At 47.2% G+C, this 16016-nt stretch overlaps 1 protein-coding gene across 7 annotated transcripts in view; it reads left to right on the plus strand.

The window, feature by feature from the left end:
* PUM1 (pumilio RNA binding family member 1) overlaps positions 1 to 16016 on the plus strand; it is a 97444-nt gene that overhangs the window by 72492 nt on the left and 8936 nt on the right. For all 7 annotated transcript variants that reach the window (XM_040338031.1, XM_040338032.1, XM_040338029.1 and 4 more), the window contains exon 20: positions 13193 to 13314. In XM_040338031.1, coding sequence (XP_040193965.1) covers positions 13193 to 13314 — 122 coding nt within the window. The remainder of the gene's footprint in view (positions 1 to 13192; positions 13315 to 16016) is intronic.

Below are 16016 nucleotides of genomic sequence, written 5' to 3' on the forward strand. Positions count from 1 at the left end.
GTGGAAGGCACTCGGGGAGCGCTAAATGTCCGTGGGTTAGGGGCACAAATTACTTGTCTTGCCTTGGGTGCTTTTAACCCACGCTACGAAAATAATTTTACTGTTGGGGGTCCCCACAACTTGGGAAATTTTATCAAGGGGTCACGACACTAGAAAGGTTGAGAACCACTGCTCTAGAGGCTTCTTTAAATAGTCTGGCATTGGTATTTCTCTTCCGTTCATAGACGGACACAGTCTTCTTTGACATTAGGGTTATGCTTCTTCCTACCAGGAGAGTTTAGGCAGAATTTAACAGCACTTAAAGTGTTAAAACCTTTCCTTCGTGCCGCTCCTCCCAGGGGGCGTGGCTCCCCCAGGCATAACCCCCACCCTGCTCTAGGAGCCTCAGTCTTTTTCTGCCTAACTACAGGAGAGTCAGGCCCTCTCTGGAGTTCCTGTTTTTTTCTGGCGATTTTTCTCGCTTTTATTTTTTTGTTCCTGCATTTTTGAATCCTGCGATTCTTCTATCAACAGCCGACTGGGTGACAGGCTGAGTCCTCGACTCTTGTAGTCCCCCCATGTTCGGCCATCGAGCGTGTGCCGGTCCTTAGCTCAGCTTTGGGACGTCCACGACAGGCCCCGTTGCTCCAGGGGCAGCCGGGGAACTTCGGTTCTAGGGCTCACATATGACCGGTCTCTATGGCTGTGTCAGTGTGTCTGGCCGACAGCCATGCCGTTTACGGACGTTGGTTCTGTCTGGGATACCTCCAGCCGGGTAGTCGCAGGATGGGTAAGTAGTGGCCCCTTACTCAGGTAAGTGGTCTGGCTGGAATGTTTCCCTGGGGAGGTCGACTGAGGGTCCGCCCTGCTTTCCTCTCTCCCCTTCCTCTCCCTCCTTCCCCTGACTGGGTAGTGGCTGTGAAGGGGGGCCTCCTGGTTTTTTTTTATTACCACCGGGGCCCGTGTGTTGTTGGGGGACTGTGTTGTTACTCTGGGGGGTGCTGCTGTGTTATATGAGGTGATTTTTACCTCAGACGGCGGCCATCTTGGATTCTTCCCTGAGGTGACAGATACAGCACAGCCTCTGGTCTGTGGGACAGTTTTAGTGCTGTGAAACGCTGCGTTTCTTCCCTGAGGTGACAGACACAGCACAGCCTCTGGTCTCTTGTGATGATTCTTCCCTGAGGTGACAGACACATCACAGCCAGCACATCAGAGCACACCTCAGGTTTTCAATTCTCTGCAGCTGGGTGGGGTGGTGAGCAGCAGGGGCCCCCATGCTCTTCATTAGCTGCAAGGAGGTGACCAGTGGGGATTTTTTGTCCTGCCTTGCAGGGTGGGTGACTCAGAGCCAGGTCTCCCTCTCCACTAGGCCTGAGTTAACGCCCCTGCCACATCTGTTATGTTGGCTGTCCTGGGTTTCTTGCCAGGTTTGAAGCAGCTAGTGCCCGGATGGGGGGTTAAAAAGCGCCCCCTCCCTGAGCCTGCTTCTGGGGATGTCTCTGACATGGAATCTGGTTCTGGTATGTCAGAGGCTGCGGGCTTGACCCACATGGATAGTGAGGATGTCTATGCTGCAGTGTCAGTTGCTGGCAAGATTTTGTTGGAGCTCTTGTTTCTGCGGTGCGTGAGACTCTAAAAATTGAGGTTGTGGCGGAGACACCACCGTGTCGGTACCTTTTTGGATTCCGCAGACCGCCACGCACCGCTGAAGTGTTTCCTTGTGTTCCTTATTTGGACAATATGTTATGCAAGGAATGGGATGCACCGCAAAAAGTTTGTCAAAAAACTTTGCAACCAGTTACCCCCTTGAGGGGGACTTTAGAAAAAAAAAAAGTGTGTCTCTCCTCCGCCAGTGGACCCCCTATGTCCAGACTGAGCAGGGCCGCCACATTGCCTGTGGAAGGGGCTCCTGCATTTCAGGATCCCGCTGATAGGAGAGTGGAGGGCGTGGCCCGCTCCCTATTCACGGTGGTGGGTTCGGCGGTGAGGCTCTGTCAGGAGCTGTCCAGGATCTTCTGGTCAGGGGAGTGATTGTGCCAGTTCCCTCGTTGGAACGGTCTCAGGGGTTTTTACTCCATTCTGTTTGTGTCCCCACGGAGGATGGGGCCCGGTCAATCCTGGGCCTCAAGTCCCTCGTTTGTTTTGTCAAAGTGCAAACTTTCAGGTGGTGTCGATTCGCTTGGTAATAGCGGCACTTCATCAGGGGGATTTTTTTCTGGCATCCTTGGATGTCATGAACGTGTACCTACATGTTCGCGTATCCTCAAAGCACCAGAGTTTCTGTGCTTTGCGGTCGGGGGGGACCATTTTTAATTGGTGTCCTTCCCATTCGGCGGGTTTTCGCCAAGGTGCTCGCCCTGATACTGGCCCGGCTGTGTCAGCGGGGGTCTGGCAGGTGGCCCCTCCGGTGCGCCCTCCATTACCCCCATGGGACTTGATTTTAGTCCTTTCAGTGCTTCGGGATGCTCCCTTTGAGGACATTCGGGAGTTTTTTTTGTTTATTGTCACAAAAGGTGATTTTATTTTTGGTAGCAATTACCTCGATCAGACGTGTGTCTGTCTGATCTGGCGGCCTTGACTTGTGTACTTATATGGTACGGTTCCATTCCGGAAGTCGGGCTCACTGTTCGTGTCGGTGGCTGGCCCTACAAGAGGGCCTGGCAGTCTCGTCGGCCACCGTTCCTAGGTGGTTCCGACGGATTGTGCTTCAGGCCTATGCCCTGAAGGGGCGTGCACCACCCTTTCGGGTTGTGGCGCATTCGACCAGGGCGGTCGGGGCCTCTTGGGCTTCCGGCATCATGCCTGTGTGTTACAGCGGTGTTGGGAAGCATCCTGGTCGTCAATCCACGATGTTTCAAAGTTTTACGAGGTGGATGTGTGTGCATCTTTTGATGCCTTCCTCAGCCGCAGGTGTTACGGGCGGCAGTTTGTTTGGAGTTTCTCCGTTGAGCAACTCCGGTTTTTGTTTGGGGTGTAACCTGGTTTGCTGTGTTACTTTCCCACCCCTCAAATTTTTTGACACTGCTTGGGGACGTCCCTAATGTCAAAGAAGGCTGTGTCAGTCTATGAACGGAAGAGAAAATAGGATTTTTGTACTCACCGTAAAATCCATTTCTCTAAGTTCATAGACGGACACAGCACCCACCCTCCTTGGTTTGTACTGCTTGTTACGGACTGAGGCTCCTAGAGCAGGGTGTGGGTTATGCCTGGGGGAGCCACGCCCCCCTGGGAGGAGCGGCACGAAGGAAAGGTTTTAACACTTTAAGTGCTGTTAAATTCTGCCTAAACTCTCCTGGTAGGAAGAAGCATAACCCTAATGTCAAAGAAGGCTGTGTCTGTCTATGAACTCAGAGAAATGGATTTTACGGTGAGTATAAAAATCCTATTTTTGCTCTAGTACACAGTGCCTTGCGAAAGTTTTCGGCCCCCTTGAACTTTGCGACCTTTTGCCACATTTCAGGCTTCAAAAAAAAATTACAGTTTTATAGCTTTGTTTGAAGAATCAACAACAAGTGGGACACAATCATGAAGTGGAACGAAATTTATTTGATATTTCAAACATTTTTAACAAATAAACTGAAAAATTGGGCATGCAAAATTATTCAGCCCCTTTACTTTCAGTGCAGCAAACTCTCTCTAGAAGTTCAGTGAGGATCTCTGAATGATCCAATGTTGACCTAAATGACTAATGATGATAAATAGAATCCACCTGTGTGTAATCAACTCTCCGTATAAATGCACCTGCACTGTGATAGTCTCAGAGATCCGTTTAAAGCGCATAGAGCATCATGAAGAACAAGGAACACACCAGGCAGGTCCAAGATACTGTTGTGGAGAAGTTTAAAGCCGGATTTGGATACAAAAAGATTTCCCAAGCTTTAAACATCCCAAGGAGCACTGTGCAAGCGATAATATTGAAATGGAAGACGTATCAGACCACTGCAAATCTACGAAGACCTGGCCGTCCCTCTAAACTTTGAGCTCATACAAGGAGAAGACTGATCAGAGATGCAGCCAAGAGGCCCATGATCACTCTGGATGAACTGCAGAGATCTACAGCTGAGATGGGAGACTGTCCATAGGACAACAATCAGTCGTATACTGCACAAATCTGGCCTTAATGGAAGAGTGGCAAGAAGAAAGCCATTTCTTAAAGATATCCATAAAAAGTGTAGTTTAAAGTTTGCCACAAGCCACGTGGGAGACACACCAAACATGTGGAAGAAGGTGCTCTGGTCAGATGAAACCAAAATCGAACTTTTTGGCAACAATGCAAAACCTTATGTTTTAGCGTAAAAGCAACACAGCTTATCACCCTGAACACACCATCCCCACTTTCAAACATGGTGGTGGCAGCATCAAAGTCCAGACCTGAATCCAATCGAGAATCTGTGGAAAGAACTGAAAACTGCTGTTCACAAACGCTCTCCATCCAACCTCACTGAGCTTGAGCTGTTTTTCAAGGAGGAATGGGCAAAAATTTCAGTCTCTCGATGTGCAAAACTGATAGACATACCCCGAGCGACTTACAGCTGTAATCGCAGCAAAAGGTGGCGCTACAAAGTATTAACTTAAGGGGGCTGAATAATTTTGCACACCCAATTTTTCAGGTTTTTTTATTTGTTAAAGTTTGAAATATCCAATAAATTTCATTCCACTTCATTAATTGTGTCCCACTTGTTGATTCTTAAAATAAAATTAGTTTTATATCTTTGAAGCCTGAAATGTGGCAAAAGGTCGCAAAGTTCAAGGGGGCCGAATACTTTCGCAAGGCACTGTACATTTCTTTAATACAATTTGACCATGTCCTCATTCTGTAATATATTACACCTTTAACTCTTGGACCAAGATGCTGTAAAGGTGTGTGCTTCTTTGTCCTAGAATCCATCTTTGAAATGTAATATGCTAATATTTTTCATATCCTTTGGCCACTGATTGACTCAGAAATGTGTTCATAGTTGTTGCTTTTAGATAGTCCTAGCCATTTAGACATTCAGCTTGGGTACAATATCAGGCTTCATTGCTTCACAAGATGGCCGACTATGTACTTGAGTGATCTACTACAAAGATTTACTTGTCATCTGATTTTCCTAAATACATAAAATCTACATAAAAACAGAATGCAATAATTTCCAGATCTCGTAAACCCATATTGTATTCACAATAGAAAACCTATCAAATGTTTACATTTGAGAACATTTACCATTTTACCAATAATAAGCTAATTTTGAAATTGATGGCAGCAACACATCTCAAAAGTTGCGTATGGGCAACAAGAATCTGGCAAAGTAAGTGGTACGAACAAGGAAGGGCTGGAAAATCATTTTGCAACTAATTAGGTTAATTGGCAGGTCAGAAACAACCAAGTATAATCTATAAAAAGCTGCATCTAAAAATGATCGAACAATTTCAGAATGTTTCCCAATGTAAAGTTGCAAAAACTAAATATATCAACAGTACATAATATCAAAAGATTTTGAGAGTCTGGTGAAATCTGTGTGCAAGGGACAAGACTAAAGTGCAATATTGGATGCCCTCAGACAGTTCTGCATTAAAATCATTGCACAGGCTCAGCAATTTTTCCAAAAAAGCACAGTTCGCCCCTTCATCCAAAAATGCAAGGTAAAGCTGTATCTGAATATGATCCAGAAACACCGCTGTCTTCTCTGGGCCAAAGGTCGTCTAAAACTGATCTGTGGTCAGTTGAATCAAAATTTGACTTTTTTTTGTGCAACCATGAGTGTTGTGTGTTTCTTCTGGACTAAAGAGGAGAGGTACCTATATTTCATTCAGGTTTTAGAGCAGCATATGCTCACTTTCATATGTCTTTCAGGGAAGGCCTTGTATAAGTCAGCAGGACAATGCTAGTCGGCATACTGCATCTGACAACAGCATGGTTTCATAGTAGAAAAGTCTGGGTATTCAACTGGCCTGCTGCTGTCCAGATCTTTCAGTAATTGAAAATATTTGCTGCATCTTGGAACAAAAAAAAGATAAACAAGTCCCAGGACTGTTGAGCAGTTAGAATCATGTCAAGCAAGAATAGGACAACATTCCTCTCCCAAAACCGAACATCTACAGAGTGGCGTTAAAAGAAAAGGAGATGCTACACTCTGGTAAACATGGCCCTGTCCAAACTTGTTTGAGATGTGTTGCTGCCATCAATTTCAGAATGTTTATTTATTCTCTTCCGTTCATGGACGGACACAGCAGCATTGACCTTAGGGTTATATATCCTTCCCTTCAGGAGAGACTAGGCAGAAAAAACAGCACTTCAAGTTAAAACACTTCTCTCAGTACAGCACCTCCCAGGGGGCGGGTCCCCCGGGTACATCTCACTCTCTTGCATCATGCAGCCTCAGTTTTATTCTGCCTAACGTTGGGAGAAGACATGGCCCTTCTGGAGCCCATGTGCTCTGGAGTTTTTTTACGATTTTTTTTTCGTTATTTGGATTTTTCCTGTATTTTTGGATCCTGGGATCTACAATCAACTGCCGACTGGGTGACAGGCTGGATCTTGATCCTTGTAGTTCCCCCATGTTCGGCCATCGAGCGTGTGGCGGCCTTTAGCTAAGCCGTCCACGACATGCCCCGTTGCTCCAGGGGTGGCCGGTGAGCTATATGCTACAGGGCACACATATGACTGGTCTCTATGGCTTTGTCACAGTGTGACGGGCCGACAGCCATGCCGTATCTACCTGCGGACGTTGGGTCTGTCTGGAATGCCTCCAGCCGGTGGTCGCAGGACGGGTAAGTAGTATCCCCTTGCCTTGGCAGGGTGATTGGGCTGGTGCATTCCTGGGGAGGTCGACTGATCGCCCTGCTTTCCTCTCTCCCTTCCTCTCCCTCTTTCCCCGTTATGGGTGGGGGGGCTCCGTTACTGCCGGGGGGCTGTGCTGCTGTGAGGTGCTATTTTTTTATTACGTTTTCTGCTGTGTGTTACTGGGGCTTTAAAACACGTGTATGTCTGCCATTTTACCGGGGTCACGGTTCTATGTATCGGCGGCCATTTTCTTGTAGCCCACATGCTGTTTTTCGGCATGTCGGCGGCCATCTTGGAAACGTTTTTGTCCTCTAGTGCCTGAAATAACGGCGCCAAAGCCCGCAGAATACTTCCTGAGGGACAGCACAGCGCTCTCAGCTCTTCAGCAGCACTGTACTCTGGTCGTGTGGTGAGTCTCCTGGGGGGTCCCCTGCTCTCTGTTGCGGCCGGGAGGGTGCCTGTGGGTCCTGCCTTGCAGTATTAGGGTGGCATATATATAGGTGGGTCAGCATGGAGTCTGAACCGGAGGCTTCTACCCCAACCATGCCAGAGTTAACCCTTAGTGCCCCTGCTCCTGCGACCTCGGTGGATGCTATGGCGGCAGTCCTTGAGGCGTTCGTTGCCAGAATTGAAGCGGCAAGTGGCCAGAAGGGGGGTAAAAAGCTCCCCCTTCCTGCGCCTGCTTCTGGGGATGTGTCTGACCCGGAATCAGGCCCTGCTATTGCATCTGGCTCTGGTTCCGTTATGTCAGATGATGCAGGCTTGGCCCACACGGACAGTGAGGATGACCCTGCTTCAGGGTCAGCGCATGATGAGGAATTTGTTGGAACTCTTATCACTGCGGTGCGGGATACTCAGAAACTTGAGGATTTGGCGGAGGCATCAGACATGCCGGTCCCTGTTTGCGTGCGGGGTGGCTTGCGGAACCCAAAGTGTTTCCTTGTGTTCCATATCTGGACAAATTGTTGTACAAGTAATGGGATCGGCCGCAGAAAGTTTTTGCTGTTCCGAAAATACTTTGCGGTCCGTTATCCTTTTGAGGAGGAATTTTTTAAAAAGTGGGTCTCTCCTCCGTCAGTGGACCCCCCTGTGTCCAGGCTGAACAAGGCTACCACGTTACCTGTGGAAGGGGCTCCCGCTTTTAAGGATCCCGCAGATAGGAGAGTTGAGGCTGTGGCCAGCTCCATGTTCACAGTAGTGGGGTCGGTGGTTTTGGCCGGGGCTCTGGTGTCGCAGACACTTACCGAACAGGCAAAGTCCTTGCTGCAGGAACTGGAAGCGCATAATGCTTCTGAGCTTTGTGTGGACCCGGCCGACCAGTTGGTACAGGGACTAAAGTTTGTCTGTGAGTCGGCCCTGGATACGCTCCCCTTGCTCTCCAGGGCCTCCGCGGTGGTACTACACCGCCTCGTGTGGCTGAAGTGTTGGTCTGCGGTCTTCAAAAAAGGCCTTGGTGGACTTGCCCTTTAAGGGTGAACGGCTTTTTGGGGCGTCCCTGGATGACATCATAAAGGATGCCACAGGTGGTAAGAGCACTCTGCTCCCACAATCTGGGAAGGGAAAGGAGCCTCGTCGTAAGCAAGGACCCTCCTTTACTGCCCCCAAGCGTTTTTTTCGCCCGCCAAGTGCGGCAGGATAACGTTTTCAGGGAGCTAAAGTGCCCGCTGAAGGGTAAAATCGCCCCTGGTACCGCAACCCTGCGGACAAGCCTGCTTCTACATGAAGGTCTGCCCCGCCCGCGGCTCGGTGGAGGTCTCTTCTTTCCGACCATTGGGTTTGCGAAGTAGTTTTCTCAGGGTACAAGATAAAGTTTCTCTTGCTCACCAAACTGATTTTTTCCCTCCAACCTCCGGGTCGCTGGAAGGCTCTGTCAGGAGCTGTCCAGGATCTGCTGGTCAGGGGGGGTGGTTGTACCGGTTCCCTCGACGGAACGGTTTCAGGGGTTTTGATCCAATCTGTTTGTACTCCTCAAGAAGGAATGGGTCCGGCCAATCCTGGACCTCAAGGCCCTCAATTGTTTTGTCAAAGTGCAAAAATTCAGAATGTAGTCGATTCGCTCAGTCGTAGCAGCGCTCCATCAGGGGGATTTCCTAGCATCCTTGGATATCAAGGACGTGTACCTGCATATCCCCATAAGCGCAAAACACCAGAGATTTCTGCGTTTTGCGATCGGAGAGGACCACTTTCAATTTGTGGCCCTCCTGTTCGGTCTGGCCTCGGCACCACGGGTTTTCACCAAGGTGCTCGCTCCGATTCTGGCCCTGCTGAGGCAGCGTGGGATCGCTATCTTGGGATACCTGGACGACCTTCTTCTGAGAGCTTCTTCAAGCTCAGAATTAGAAGAGGACGTGTCTATCACCTGTCAAACCCTCCGAGAATTCAGCTGGCTAATGAATACCCAAAAATCGGTACTGGTACCGTCTCAGCGGCTGGAATACCTGGGGTTAGTCCTGGACTCCTCAGAGACAAGAGTTTTCCTCCCGACGGAAAAACTACAGACATTGCCGTCTGCGGTGCAGCGGCTGACGACCCAGAAATGGGCGTCGCTTCGCTTTTGCATGAGAGTGCTGGGTCTGATGTGGCCTCTTTCGAGGCAGTGCCGTATGCCCAATTTCACACTCGAGCATTGCAAAAAGAGATTCTGTCACATTGGGACAAGCTTCCTTCATCTCTGGATATCCAGATTCGGGTGAGTCGCCTGGTCAGGTCCTCCCTAGTGTGGTGGCTGACATCTCCGGGCCGGAAAATCTTTTCTGCCGTGCCATTGGACAGTGATCACGACGGATGCCAGCCTTTCCGGCTGGGGGGGTGTCCAGTCAGTCCAGGGGCGCTGGACTCAGGAGGAGTCCCGCCTACCGATTAATGTACTGGAGCTCCAAGCGATCAAGTTGCGTCTCTCCAAATGGTCGCTGGGTCTACAGGACCGACCGGTCAGGATCCAGTCCAACAACGCCACGGCCGTGGCATACGTCGATCATCAGGGGGGCACGCGGAGCTTGGCTGCAGCGCCGGAAGTCGCGCACATCCTCCGGTGGGCCGTGAGTTACGTTCCGGCTCTGTCAGTCGTGTACATTCCGGGGGTGCTGAACTGGCAAGCCGACTACCTAAGTCGCCAAACGCTAGACCAAGGAGAATGGTCGCTACACTCGGAGGTGTTTCAGTGTCTGTGCCAAAGATGGGGCATTTCAGACGTGGACCTTCTGGCGTCCCGTCTCAATCGGAAGGTGTCGCGGTTCGTGGCCAGGTCAAGGAATCCGTGGGCGGACGCGTTGGTGGCACCATGGGGTCACTATCGCCTAATCTACGCCTTCCCTCCTGAAGCTTCTTCCTCGCCTGCTACGCAGAGTGGAAGCCGAGGGGATACCAACAATCCTGATTGCTCCGGATTGGCCGCGCCATCCCTGGTACGCGGACTTGGTGCGTCTGGTGGCAGACGTCCCCTGGCGTCTACCCCTGAGAGAAGATCTTCTGTCGCAGGGTCCGATCTTTCACCCTGCTTTACAGTTGCTGGCTTTAACGGCGTGGCTGTTGAGAGCCAGGTGCTGAAGGATCGAGGCCTGTCGGGCTCGGTGGTCTCTACCATGTTACGAGCACGGAAGTCTACTTCACAAAAGATTTACCATCGTACGCGGAAGGCCTATATCGCTATGTGTGAAGAGATGAAATGGCACCCCCGTACATACGTGATGTCCCAGATTCTGCTGTTCTTACAGCGTGGAGTGGATCAGGCTCTCGCCTTAAGTACGGTTAAGACTCAGATTTCGGCTCTAGCTGTCTTTTTTCAGCGACCCTTGGCGGCGCACTCCCTGGTGCGTACGTTTGTGCAGGGGGTTCGGCATGTTGCCCCTCCTGTGCACCCTCCACTGCCTCCATGGGACTTGAATTTTGTCCTTTCGGCGCTTCAAGAAGCTCCGTTTGAGGACATTCGGAAGATTCCTTTGTTGACTCTGTCCCAGAAGGTGGTTTTTCTGGTGGCAATTACCTTGGTCAGGCGAGTATCTGAACTGGCGGCCTTGTCCTGCAAGGCTCCTTACTTGGTCATCCACAAGGATAAGGTGGTGCTGCGGCCACAGCCGCCTTTCCTTCCGAAGGTGGTTTCGGCTTTTCACATTAATGAGGACATTGTCTTGCCATCCTTATGTCCTCGGCCGAAAACCCAGAAGGAGGCCACTTTACATTCCTTGGACATGGTTCGGGCCCTACGGGTGTACTTGTCTGCTACGGCTCCGTTTCGGAAGTCTGACTCACTGTTCGTGTCGGTGAGTGGTCCTAGGAAGGGTCTGGCGGTCTCGTCGGCCACCATTTCTAGGTGGATCAGACAGGTCGTGCTCCAGGCCTATGCCCTAAAGGGGCGGGCGCCTCCCTTTCAGGTTACGGCGCATTCGACCAGGGCGATCGGTGCCTCTTGGGCTTTCCGCCATCAAGCGTCTGTTTTACAGGTGTGTACAGCGACCTGGTCGTCAATCCACACCTTTTCAAAAATTTTCAAGGTGGATGTGAGCGCATCTTCGGATGCCTCCTTTGACCGCAAGGTTTTACAGGCGGCAGTTTAAGGTTGAAGTTCCTCTGTTTGTTTGGGGTGAAGCTTGGTTTGCTGTATTTTTTTCCCACCCCTCGAAATTTTTTGACACTGCTTGGGGATGTCCCTAAGGTCAATGCTGCTGTGTCCGTCCATGAACGGAAGAGAAAATAGGATTTTTGTACTCGCCGTAAAATTCAGAGAGTTCATGGACGGACACAGCACCAACCCCTCCTTTGTTTGTACTGCTTGTTTACGACTTGAGCTGCATGATGCAAGAGAGTGGGATGTACCCGGGGGACCCGCCCCCTGGGAGGTGCTGTAATGAGCGAAGTGTTTTAACACTTGAAGTGCTGTTTTTTCTGCCTAGTCTCTCCTGAAGGGAAGGATATATAAGACAAAGGTCAATGCTGCTGTGTCCATCCATGAACTCCGAGAAATGGATTTTTCTAATTAATTCTAATTACTACAGCTATGTATTCATTTTTTCCCCACGCAAATTGCATTCATCCTTGATGTCCAACTGACCAAGTTCATTTAAAATCTTAAGTACATTCCAGATGCATCAAAACAAAAGCTGTACAAAGTTTTATAGTTTGTTTTCTTTACTACTCGGGCTGTGGATGAGTTTTAAATCATGTCTCCTACCTGCAGCTGCAAAATGAACACCCTTGGTCTCTGTGTGGAGCGATCTGTCTGACACACACCGTCTGTTGAGTGAGAGCTAGACCTCCGCAATCATCAAGGAGCATGAGTATCCTAGGTTGCAGAGCTATAGGCCTGACTTAAAAAGGAGTGCATTGGACTGCTTTAAAATAATGGTCACTTCCTACACACAGAGCAAGGGTCTCACTTTGCAGCTGATGGCAGGGAACATATGCTTTTCTACTCGGGATGTGGCTGATTTAGAAAGATGTATATAAAAAGGGTAAAATGTAAGTGGTTTTTTTTATGCACCTGCAGTTTATTTAGCTGAAGTAAACCAGTCATAAACACAGTTTTTGTTTTTTTCATTATTTATTTTTAATGCGAGAATGCAATTGACAATAAGAGTGGCCGCAACATTTGGCCAATAAAACGAGATAACAATGTGCATTTTAAACTGCACAGTTTAAATTGCACATCTAATGTGACTTAAAGGCTAAGTTCACCTTTTTGTGATCGTTACATGTTATACCTTTATTTCGGGGGGGTAACATGTTCAGCATGCATATCCTCTCGCCCCTTTAACCCCCGCAGCCACAACAGCGGGCGGGAATCCCCTCCCCGCGCACGCTGTCACAATTTGAAAGCAATGCGGCGGGAGCTTTGCATATTGGACACATGAGGTGTATTTGTTCTGTGGTTTGTTAGAAAAAGGCAGCCTAAAATTGGCATGTGTTTGACAGGCTTTTGTCCATGTTACACCTGCTTCCCTCTGTTTTTAAGTTAAAGGATGCAAAAGCTGCTTGAAACAAGTTAATGCAGCTTGGCTTAGAGGTCAACTGTTGGTCAAATGCATCTGTCAATCACTTTTAAATTTAATGATCTCAAAGGGATCTCAAATGAGGGTAAATACACCTGAAAGCACAGTGCATTTGCCTATTTGACAGGACACTTGCCTATTCTACCCTTATAAGGCTCATTTAGCAACATTTTATAATTTTGCATTTTGTTATCACTATTGTATTGGTACACATGTGTAGATTTCCAGTTGAATTTTTAGAAACTGCTTGTAAATAAAGTTGAGACCTATAACAAGCTATTGTTATTGTGTTTGGTTGTGGGTTTAAGAGTATTTGAGGCGCTTGATGGTAGGAGCTTTACCATATAACCTCAGATTGTATTCTGTTATGACTCAGTTATATGGCTACTTTTTGGTATGTAGATTTTTTTTATTAATTTTTTAAGCGCTTTTGAAATAAAACTGTGTTCCATTTCACTTGCAGGATCAGTATGGGAACTATGTCATACAGCATGTTTTAGAACATGGTAGACCTGAAGACAAGAGTAAGATTGTTGCAGAGATTCGGGGCAATGTCTTAGTTCTGAGTCAGCACAAATTTGCAAGGTATGTTTGCCTTTGAACTATGCCTGGTAAAGCAATTACTAAAATTGGAATACAGTACAACAGTGAGAGACCAAAAATCAACTTTACTCTACCAGAGTTGTCTTCATAATTGCACATAATTTGTCTAGTCACAACAATTTGAATTTTAAATGTAATAGTCTCGAAAGGGTTGATAAGTGAATAGTAGCAAAAGGGTTGAAACTGTAGCTCAAGGTTCCCTGCTGGTTTTGTGACTAAAAGCCTATACCAGTGATGGCGAACCTTGGAACCCCACTTATTTCGGAACTACATTTCCCCATGAACTCTGCAGTGTAGTTTAGCATCATGAGAAATGTAGTTTCAAAACATACGGGGTGCCAAGGTTCACCATCACTGGCCTAGGCGGGTTAATCATTCTGAAGGCACTGATCCGAATATAAATTGGTGGAAGTCATAGGCATTTATTTATAACAGGTACTTGTAAAGCGCTGTAAATTTACGCAGTGCTATTTTTTATATATATATATATATATATATATATATATATATATATATATATATATATATACACAGTGAGGAAAATAAGTATTTGAACACCCTGCTATTTTGCAAGTTCTCCCACTTGGAAATCATGGAGGGGTCTGAAATTGTTATCATAGGTGCATGTCCACTGTGAGAGACATAATCAAAAAAAAAAAATCCAGAAATCACAATGTATGATTTTTTTAACTATTTATTTGTATGATACAGCTGCAAATAAGTATTTGAACACCTGAGAAAATCAATGTTAATATTTGGTACAGTAGCCTTTGTTTGCAATTACAGAGGTCAAACGTTTCTTGTAGTTTTTCACCAGGTTTGCACACACTGGAGGAGGGATTTTGGCCCACTCCTCCACACAGATCTTCTCTAGATCAGTCAGGTTTCTGGGCTGTCGCTGAGAAACACGGAGTTTGAGCTCCCTCCAAAGATTCTCTATTGGGTTTAGGTCTGGAGACTGGCTAGGCCACGCCAGAACCTTGATATGCTTCTTACAGAGCCACTCCTTGGTTATCCTGGCTGTGTGCTTCGGGTCATTGTCATGTTGGAAGAGCCAGCCTCGACCCATCTTCAAAGCTCTAACTGAGGGAAGGAGGTTGTTGCCCAAAATCTCGCAATACATGGCCCCGGTCATCCTCTCCTTAATACAGTGCAGTCGCCCTGTCCCATGTGCAGAAAAACACCCCCAAAGCATGATGCTACCACCCCCATGCTTCACAGTAGGGATGATGTTCTTGGGATGGTACTCATCATTCTTCTTCCTCCAAACACGGTTAGTGGAATTATGACCAAAAAGTTATATTTTGGTCTCATCTGACCACATGACTTTCTCCCATGACTCCTCTGAATCATCCAAATGGTCATTGGCAAACTTAAGACAGGCCTTGACATGTGCTGGTTTAAGCAGGGGAACCTTCCGTGCCATGCATGATTTCAAACCATGACGTCTTAGTGTATTACCAACAGTAACCTTGGAAACGGTGGTCCCAGCTCTTTTCAGGTCATTGACCAGCTCCTCCCGTGTAGTCCTGGGCTGATTTCTCACCTTTCTTAGGATCATTGAGACCCCACGAGGTGAGATTTTGCATGGAGCCCCAGTCCGAGGGAGATTGGCAGTCATGTTTAGCTTCTTCCATTTTCTAATGATTGCTCCAACAGTGGACCTTTTTTCACCAAGCTGCTTGGCAATTTCCCCGTAGCCCCTTCCAGCCTTGTGGAGGTGTACAATTTTGTCTCTAGTGTCTTTGGACAGCTCTTTGGTCTTGGCCATGTTAGTAGTTCTATTCTTACTGATTGTATGGGGTGGACAGGTGTCTTTATGCAGCTAATGACCTCAAACAGGTGCATCTAATTTAGGATAATAAATGGAGTGGAGGTGGACATTTTAAAGGCAGACTAACAGGTCTTTGAGGGTCAGAATTCTAGCTGATAGACAGGTGTTCAAATACTTATTTGCAGCTGTATCATACAAATAAATTGTTAAAAAATCATAAATTGTGATTTCTGAATTTTTTTTTTTTTTGATTATGTCTCTCACAGTGGACATGCACCTACGATGACAATTTCAGACCCCTCCATGATTTCCAAGTGGTTGAACTTGCAAAATAGCAGGGTGTTCAAATACTTATTTTCCTCACTGTATATAATTCCCTGCCCTTGACCTAAATCGAAAGTCTTTAACTCGCATTCATAAATACACATACTGGGGCCAATTTTAGGTATGGCCAAATGAATGTGCATGACCCCAGCATTGTTTGTTGACTCATATTTTGCCCAATTCACACACTGCTCATTACATAGTCTGCTTTACAGTCACATTATGTTTCGTCTTTACTGCTTCTTCTAACCCTTTGAGGATGATATTGTCACTCGTACTGTAGTTGCTAAGAGAGAGAGACTCCCTCTAGTGGCTCACTGCAGATCTCTATTTTATTATTATTATTATTTTTCTTCAAAAAAATGTTTATTGAAGTTTTTATCATTATACATACTACAACCCATACAAAACACGCAAAAAAATTACAAAAGAAACTCCATGCAACAATACGCATGTGTGTGTGTGTGTGTGTGTGTGTGTGTGTGTATCTCTAATAAACATTTTAAAGCACAAGCATTTAAAAATGTGAAAGTGAAAAAAATTACTAAAATACTGCAACAGCATATCAAAATTTGGATTTACCAAA

The sequence above is a fragment of the Rana temporaria genome, chromosome 2, assembly GCF_905171775.1.
Source record: "Rana temporaria chromosome 2, aRanTem1.1, whole genome shotgun sequence".
Classification (NCBI taxonomy): Eukaryota; Metazoa; Chordata; class Amphibia; order Anura; family Ranidae; genus Rana; species Rana temporaria.